This window comes from Acomys minous (assembly GCF_964271855.1).
Source record: "Acomys minous genome assembly, chromosome: 13".
Classification (NCBI taxonomy): domain Eukaryota; kingdom Metazoa; phylum Chordata; class Mammalia; order Rodentia; family Muridae; genus Acomys; species Acomys minous.
In genome coordinates this window covers 69,178,823-69,188,157 of record NC_140495.1, presented here as the reverse complement: position 1 = coordinate 69,188,157, position 9,335 = coordinate 69,178,823, and the positions used below count along the sequence as shown (strand labels likewise).

Here is a 9,335-nt window from a genome sequence, read left to right as displayed (position 1 = left end):
CTGGTCTCACTGTGTACATGAGCTATCATATGTGCTGAGGCCTTATATTCTCCATGAGACAAACATGGAAATTTCAGTCTGGCTAAAGTACTTATATTGAATCCGTGTTTGGACAAAAACACACTGTGTAATGTACACTGTATATTTGAGGATGTGCCAAAGATACTCCTTATTTCTTAAGATCTTAGAGGACCATGCTGAACACAGCAGCCAAAAGATAAACAGTACTTGGGCTTGCGGAGAAGCTTCCGACAGGCGATGAGCTTCTGACAGCTACAGAGAAGAGGGGCACAGAAGCCTCCAAGGCAGGAGAGGAGCTGTGTGGTTGTAAGGCATGGCAGGACCGTGACCCACTGTGGGTGCTCTTCAGTTAAAGAAGATGGAGATTTATTCAAACACGTTGACAACAGAGGACAATAGTCTCAAGTTCTAGGCCACAGTCCGACTTCAGAAAGGACAATGAACACATTCACCTGATCTTTAAGAAAAAAAAAACCTGTTTTTTATTTTTTGGTTTTTTAAGACAAGGTTTCTCTGTGTAGCCTTGGCTGTTCTGGATTCACTTTGTAGACCAGGCTGGCCCCGAACTCACAGAGATCCGCCTGCCTCTGCCTCCCGGAGTGCTGGGATTACAAGCATGTGCCACCACGCCTGGCTGAAAAAAATATTGTTAAGCTGGGCATGGCGGCACACACCTTTAATCCCAACATTTGGGAGACAGAGGCAGCTGGGTCTCTGTACGTTAGAGGCCAGCCTGCTCTGCAAAGCTCCAGGACAGCTAAGGGTACACAGAGAATCTCTGTATAGAAAAACAAAACAAAACAAAACAACAAAACAAAAATGATTGTCCTAGAGCTTTATACATGAATATATAGTTTTCATTAAGTGCACCTCCACTGCCTACATTTGAGGAAGCTTCATTTTGTAGAAGGTAACTGACACAAAGACTCACAACTGGGCAAAGTGTAGAAAGTTTTAGCTGATGGTACTAGAGACTTATAAGAAGTAAAGAATGGGTGTTTTTGAGGGAGGAGACTGACTGCGCTTCCCGAGCGTAAATGCATGTGCTTGACAAATGCTCATTGCCTGGATGTGGTCTGAAGGAATGCGTGTCCCTGGAGTAAAATGCATAGACCCCACAAATGCTTAGCGCCTGCATCTAAACAGAGACAAATGAATGCTTTTGCAAGTCTACAAAGTGTGCACAAGAGCATTTAAAGTCTTCTATTTACAAGTTCATTTGGCTAATAAAAAATGGTCCTCAATCAGAGATAGCCAAGATAATATTTGGATGCTTATTTGTTAAGCCCAGTAGGGCTCTTATCATAGAGTTAAAAGAATTAGTTTAGGGAAACCACAGAACTACCTGGGGATGTAATTTCTGAATCTCTCACTGGCAGCAGTCGCCTGTTTCATTTTAGTTTCCCATCCATAACGTTTAAAACCAAGGCTTGGTAAGGATGACTTAAAGCCTATTTCAACCATGGATTGACTCTGTTGCATGACCTGAAAATAGAACCCACAGTGCGTGACAAGCGTGTTGACCATTTGTGGAAGAATTAAAGATCGTGACAGTAATCTGTGACTTGGTTCATATCTGTAGTAAAATTAATGGGAGTGGAAGTTGGGGGTGAGAAGGGAAGGAAGATCTGGTCCATTTTCCGTCATCCCCCTTTAGGGTCCCCCTTTGATTCCCCCTCAGGAAGTGGAGTAGAAAAAAAAAATAACCTGCATTCGTCAGTAACTCTGGGTCAACCACAACTTACAGACTGTAAGGAGGTCAATGGAAACAGGGACAGTGATTGCTATAAAACTGACAGGTGCTGCCGTTGACATACCCAGCGACACATTCGCAGAAGAAAGTGCTTCCTGAGCAAAGGAGCGGCCAGTGGGAAACAAGCATGAAGGGCCCGTGTGCGACAGCCGTGGTGAGTGATGCCGGTAATCAGGCTAAAGGGTAACTGTATCCGAGCTTTCAGAAAGGTAGATTTCTAAGGCTTCAGACCGACCTCCTTGGAGGTCTTTTGTGAATTAGTTCTGGAAAAAAGTGAAGTTAAGTTTAATTTTGATTTGTCCGGTGGAGAAAAAGAAAAGGGAGGAAAGCATATGATCTTAGCAGACAGATTTTGCTCAGGTGGCTTAGAGAGTGTATCTGGTGTCACAAGTGGCCGTCATGGTCCTTCTTACCTACTCATTAGACTTAGGCTGGCCCAAAACAAGAGCTTGGCCAAGTATACACACACACACACACACACACACACACACACACACACACACACACACGTACATATACATATATATACCAAGAAAGGAATATATATGCGACATCACAATATATTACATTTAATAATACTACAATATACGTTAGATATTAATATATAACATATATCCCAAGGAAGCAGGGAGCCCACAGTTTGGTTCTTCCAAGACTATTGCAGTATTTTGGGTGGAGGAAGTAGAACCATTCAGTGTTAAACTTTTTGACAGCTCCTGGAGAAGTGTCTCGTGTATCTTTGATAACTGATTAATTAATTAATTTGCATGGCCTTACTTCGTCTAGAAGCTAGTGGGATGTTAAGGTGATAGAATTCTACTCCTCACCCCTTAGACCCGGAACCATGCCTGACTCTAACCAGATAAACCCAGGAAGGGTTTAGTATAGAGGTACATGGATCAGGCTTAGGAAATTACACACCCTGTTGTTGGTTTTGATCATCCTCTGATTTGCCCTGAAACTTAAAGGAGCATGATTTTTTTATACATGGCCCATGCTTTCTGACAACGGTGACATTTATTTAATTGCCACTGTATTATTTTAGTGACTACAACAAGCCACCAAAGTATAGCATTGAGGGACTCAAGGCTTTGAAGTCAGACGAATTTGGCTGTGATATCTGCTAAGTATGGACTTTGAGGTTAGCCATTACTGTTGTGAGTTTCAATTTTCTCATCTGTGCAGCAGCATAATTATGTTGTCTCCCTTGCAGCATTTTCGGGGAAGGAATTAATTGATACACTGAGGTGAATCTATACCTGTAAAGTAGATCATGTATGCTTCGTTTTTAGTTAATTTGGGCACTAATTTGTTACAAGTGGTAAAGGCAGAAAAAAGCATATAAGTATCAAGTCTTAATATTATTGTTTTTGCATTTCAAGAACAAGATCCTTCTGTGTGGCCCATGTTAGTTTTGAGTTTGCTATGTGGGCTCAAACTGGTCTGGGACTGGCCATTGTTTAGCCTCAGTCTCTGGAGTGTTGGGATTACAGGAGTGTGCCACCGAGCCTGGCCCAGTGTGACTATTACTACCTCTCATCCCTCAGATAGGGACTATTCCCCTCATGACACAACGAAAAGGAACGCAGCCGTATGTCTGTTTGCTGTCACTTAATACTGTAATGCAGAAGTGAGACCTGCATCTGGGTGTTCTGTCTCCCAGCAATCGTGTGCTGCTTCTCTGTGGATGATCTAGAGGCAAGATTCTCAACCTAGCGCCATTGTATCCAAGCAAATCCTTTGGGTACTTTAATGCTACAAGCCATTTCTATTTCTTTGGGGGGGGGGGAAATGGCAGTTGGATTGTCAGCAAGAAGCATGGCAGTGAGCGTAGCATTGAAATAGGATTGAGTTAGGCAGGGGCAAGCAGAGAGGACACAGTCTGTGGGTAACTGAGGTCAATTTGCATGGAGCATGGAACTGACCAGGTTCTGCAGCCCATTCCTGTGTACGGAGGTTACAGGTTACAGGTAAGTGTAGAGGCAATTGTGTGGATGTTCTCTCAGCTGGGCTCACTGCAGAATAGTGCACAAAGCCAAGCTGAGAGGGTTCACCTTCTTTAACTGGCCACCTTCAGCTTCAGTATTCACCCACCTGCTTCCCCCTCTACAGGATGAGACCCATACACATCTCTTAATGTGCCTTAAAGGTGACATATAAGAATTGAAGCCTGTAAAAACACTCCCAGCTTCCCTGGGAAGAAGTATTGTTTGTATTGCTCTTCGGGCTCAGCACCAGCATCATCAGAGCTCCGAAACACTAAAAAAAAAAAAAAAAAAAAAAAGAAAGAAAAAAGAAAAAAGAAAAAAAAAAGCAATGTCTTGAAGCAAGCAGTGATTTGATAATATGATCCTATGTCCTGATAAAGACTGTGTGGTTTTCAGTACCTCTGTCTCTGTGACTCAGTGGACTGGGTGTTTAGAATTCTTGGCTCCTGGAAAGAGACACAACCAAGATTAATGTGGATGATAGTAGTAATGAACTTCCGAGGCTGGGACCAAGCACTGCCATGGAAGGTGGAACCTGTGGATGGGCACAAAGAAGCAGGGGAACCCAGCCAAGGAGTTTAGTGCCTCTCAGGCATACGTCCTTCGCCTAGCTGAGTAGATAGTTAAGATGAGTGCGTCTATGTCACGGGGTAGTTTTTAGAATCCAATATTTAAAGAGGTGTGAAGATGTTTTCTAAAACACTCTAAGAATGTTTAACTATTAATAAAAATAGCAGTGACTTGTTAGGGGCCTGGCAGTTGTCTTGGTTTTTTTTTTTCTTTTCTTCTATTGCTGTGATAAAACACCATGACCAAGGCAACATTTAAAAGAAAGTGTGTACTTTGGAGCTTCCAGTTTCCTAGGGTTAAACTCCATGAACATCGCAACCGCAGGCAGGCATGGCATTGGGGCAATAACTTGAGACAGAACCATGAGACAGTAAGAGCTAACTGGGGGTGACATATGACCTTTGAAACCTCAAAGCCCACCCCAGTGAGACCCCCTCCAACAAGACCACATGTCCTAATCCTTCCCAAACAATTCCACTAACTGGGGACCAGACAGTCAGACATGAGGTCATGGGAGGTGGGGGGGAATTCTCATTCAAACCACTGTAGCAATTATCACTAATGATATAACCCCAAGCTATAGTGACTTTCAGTCTTGATAATTAAAATTAGAAGTGAGCTAATGATCATGACACACAAGAGGAAAGAGAAGACTCAGAGGAGAAATTTACTTAAGAAACCCAAAGGAGTGGCTGATGGATGCGTGGCTATGTTTCCTATACTTTACAGCACTTGTGAGGACTGTATTCCATGTCCACTTACCCGCAGTGTAACATCAGTATGACGCCAACAGTTGTTACTTGTAGCAAATCCTTCCCGCATGTTTACAGGGCTCTTTGGGGTTTATGTGAATGTAGGTAACCAAGTCACTGTGGAGTGAGTCCGGGAATTATGGACCCAGATAGTTGACTCTAGAAGCCACAACGCTGTGGCCTCAAGGACTAGTTACTGAACCGGTAAAAGATTGTGGAGGTGAAGGCAAAGGACTGCTGATTATCTGCAGGTTAATCTGTTCATCCTGCATCTTGCTTTCAACGTATGATCAGAGATCTTGGTCCAGCAGGTTGATACCATGACCTTTCTGCTTGTCCCAGGCATTTCTTGCCCTCCAGTGTGTATAAAATGACAGGCAGGTCTTTTAATCCCACACGCATGATCATTTTCCTACCAACCCAGTGTGAACCTGAACAACACGGAGCCCAGAACAGCCTTAGCTCTTCTGCCTTATTTATCGTGGGCTTGTCCATCTTCAGTAATGGTGAGCAGGGGGTGAGCGGGGGTTGCAGTGTGGGTGAACGGTGCTTGCAAAAAAGGGAAGCTGTTGAGCCTTTAGCCCTTGTGGTTTGCTCTTCACTGAGTACGCTCTTTGTGTGTTCTTGCAGCACCAGATGAACTGGTTTCAGTGTTAGTATAGAAAACATATTTTCTAGAGCTCAAAGAAATGGGTTCCATGCTCTGCCGCCACGCACCATTAGTGCCCCCGCTTCTTTCAATTAGCATGGATAATTGGAAGGATGCCATGGTTCACTCTGCATAATCTTTTACTCAATGAGCGCAGCTTAACTATATTGCTTAATTTAACTGTGCCATGCTGTTCATTCTTATCCATTGTTTCATTCATTCATTCAGAAAGTTTTTATGGAATACCCGTGGTGTTCACATTCTCTTACAGGAAGTTGTACTCTACCAGGTCTAAGTCTGAAACGAACAGAAATATCACACTTTTAGAGAACATAAAAACGCTTCTTGACTGATAAATGATAAAAGTTTTATTATTTAATGTTGATAAATATACTTCTAACTGAACTACATATGAACAGGGCCTTGACTGTATGATGGAACTTAGAGGGATGTCTTGAAGAAAGGCTTTGTGGGATATAAGGCTGGAGATAAAGTCAAGAGGGCTTTAATCTGTAGATTTTGTTTTGCGCCCTGATAACATCAAACATGACTGTTCTCATTGCCAGTGATGATCTGTACCATAGAAAGAACGAAACCCTGATTCCATAAAGTGACCCTACGTACAGAGTTCAGTCGTGCACCACCAGGGCTTGCTCTAACCTGAGGCGACCATCTTGATTTTCCAGGTCAAGTTCCTGCTATTGTTGATGTTGGGGCTTGCCATCCTGAGGGGGGTAGCAGCTCGGAAGAACCCCAAAACAGGGCCTCCTGCCCTCCAGAAGACTGGGAATTGCTCTCCTCTGGGGGAGGATAACAGTGTGAGAGTTGACATTCGCATCTTCAATCAAAACCAGGGTATCTCTGTCTCACGTGACTTCCAGAACCGCTCCAGCTCCCCGTGGGATTACAAGTAAGTTGAACAAGATAGATATACGTATTCCACTGAAAAACGTGCTAAGCAAAGGGTAATGGTGCATGCCTTTAGTCTCAGCACTTAGGAGGCAGAGTCAGGCAGACCTCTGAGTTTAAGGCCAGCTTGGTCTACATATTGAGTTCCAAGAAAGCCAAAGCTACATTATGAAACCCTGTCTTGAAAAAACAAAAACAAAAGAATAAAAGAAAAGAAAGAAAATTGTGCTGAATTATTTTGATTATAAAGCCTTCTTCTTTTGAGAACTCAGGACTCACACTCCCCGCCCCCCCTCCACACCCTTTTTTCTGAGATAGAGATCTCATTCTGTAGCCCAGGTCACCCTAAAACTTACTAGGTAGCCTAGGCTAGCCCCAGATTTGTGGTTATCCTTCTGCCTCAGCCTTCTGAGTCCTGGGATTTTAGGCATGAGCCACCATGCCTGACGTCACATTCGTTCTCCCAGGAGCTCAGCTTTTCTTGCCCTGACTCACCTGGGTTGTTGAAAGCCTCACTATTTTTTCAGCCTGCATTATTATCACTGCATGAGGATAAGTGGAATAGAGATCTCCTCAGATTAGACCCCCTGAGTCACGAAGGTGTGGATGGATATGGAAGAAAAGGCGGCCTGGGAAGTAGAGGTTAGCCATTCGGCGCGGAGTCTTGTAGTTTTGCCTCATGATCTAGGTCCTGGGAACACTCAGCTCCCACCTGTAGGCTTCAAATACATCCACAAACATAGCCTGCAGGAACGGAGCGGTGCTTTGGGGCTGCGGCAAATTGGCTTGGCTGCCTGTCTCCAGGGAGAGGGAAATATCAAGAGAGAAGCGGAGAGGGGCTTTGGATTGACAGATCTCTGCGGCCTTGATTTTCCTGTCCAAGCAGCGAGTTTTATGGACCGTGCATTGGGAGACCTACTAGTGATGTTCAATTTCTGCTAAAGGACAGGGAATAACTGTAATAATAACAATACAAATAAGATGTAGACCTAAGGTTAACCGAACCCTTGCATCATTCATGAGGTTATGCTATATGCATTTGTGCTATGTGCTATCCCCAACAATCCTCTGAGAGAATGATATTCAAGAAACTCCGTTTTATAGTGGATATACCTGAGGCATAGGGAGTTACTTAACAGCTAGAGCTTAGTCCAAGAATCCAGACCCTGTGTTGTTCCTCGTGGAACTCAGAACTTCTCCTGAAAGGGAACACCCAGCGCTGCAGAAACCCTTCGCTTTTCCTCCACCTGGCCTCAGCCTCACGCTTTTCCCTCCCACCTCCTTCTTTTCCCTTCAGCATCACCCGCGACCCCCACCGGTTCCCCTCAGAGATTGCTGAGGCTCAGTGCAGATATTCAGGCTGCATCAATGCCCAGGGACAGGAAGACAGCTCCATGAACTCCGTTGCCATCCAGCAGGAAATCCTGGTCCTTCGGAGGGAGCCCCAGGGCTGTTCTAATTCCTTCAGGTTGGAGAAGATGCTGGTGAAAGTTGGCTGCACCTGTGTCACTCCCATCATCCACCACGCGTCCTGACGAAGACGCGCGCCAAACTCAGTTGAAGAAACATGATCAGAATGTCTGGGAAGGGGTTATGTCGCGGGTGGGGGTGGGGGGTGGCAAGGATGGGCAAACATCTGGTATGAGTGTCCATAGACAAATTTGTTAAGTATAAATGAGGTTGGCATAAACTATTATCTATTTATATTTGTAGAGGATCCATACATATATTTATGACCTATTGATTATATAAAAATTTAGTAGAGAATTAATATATCCATTAATTATGTAATAAATATTTCTAATTTTAAAGCATTTGAAGTATGTGTTGATTAGTTTTGTTAACTCATTACGAACTTGAGTCACCTGGCAGGAGGGACCCTCGGTTGAGGAGTTGCCCCTCTCTGATTGGTCTCTGAGCATATATGGGGGGGTGTCATTTTTTTTTTTTTTGATTAAAGTTTGTTGTGGGAAGACCCAGCCCATGGGGGTGGTGCCACCTCTGGTCAGGTGGTTCTGAGCTGTGTGAGAAAGCAGGCTGGGAAGGCCATGGAGAGTAAACTAATGAGCAGCACTCCTTCATCACATCCGCTTCAGGTCCTGTCTTGAGTTTCTGCCCCCACTTTCCTCCACTATGGATTGTAACTCAAAAACCAAGCAAATGCTCTCCCCTCTGACTTGCTTTTGCTCATGGTGTTTAACAAGGCAACACAGACACAAACTAAGACAGAGTATTCAGCTTGCACCACAAGGCTTTATGGCCCTAAAGCTTTTGAAGTTCTGTACGTGTGTTGTGGTTTTTCCTATTTCCTCCTCAGAGCCCTGGTGGTAGTGTTGTGGTTAATGGAATCGAGGTTTTGTTACACTTATATGGGGAAGTAAGGGAGCTGAGGCAAACAGTATTCAAGTGTAGGGGCAACATGTTCCTATTCCACACTTCTGGCTACATTGTGTTACAAAGCAAACAGTTACTGGCTACTGTCCTGGCCACTAGAGGTACAAAGTGGAGGAAGATGTACATAGAAGGGCCACAATGCTGGCAGCAGCTGGGCCTAGAACCCTGCCATCAGCGTCATGTGGTCCCTTTGCCTTCTTCTCCCTGTGACCTCTATAGATCCGCTGGGGTCACCAGGAATCTTTCATCAGACTCCTACGCTACTTGTAGATACAGAGTATGAAAATCCCCGTCTCTGG

General features: G+C 44.3%; 1 protein-coding gene across 1 annotated transcript; it reads left to right on the top strand.

Annotated features, from left to right (window-relative positions):
• Nucleotides 1-1,872: 1,872 nt before the first annotated feature.
• IL17F (interleukin 17F) lies at nt 1,873-8,177 on the top strand (the record flags this gene model as incomplete). The annotated part of the gene is made up of 3 exons (XM_084752197.1): nt 1,873-1,928; nt 6,420-6,643; nt 7,940-8,177. The coding sequence occupies exons 1-3, from the start codon at nt 1,902-1,904 to the stop codon at nt 8,175-8,177; spliced, it is 489 nt and encodes a 162-aa protein (XP_084608323.1). The 5' UTR covers nt 1,873-1,901.
• Between the last annotated feature and the right edge of the window lie 1,158 nt (nt 8,178-9,335).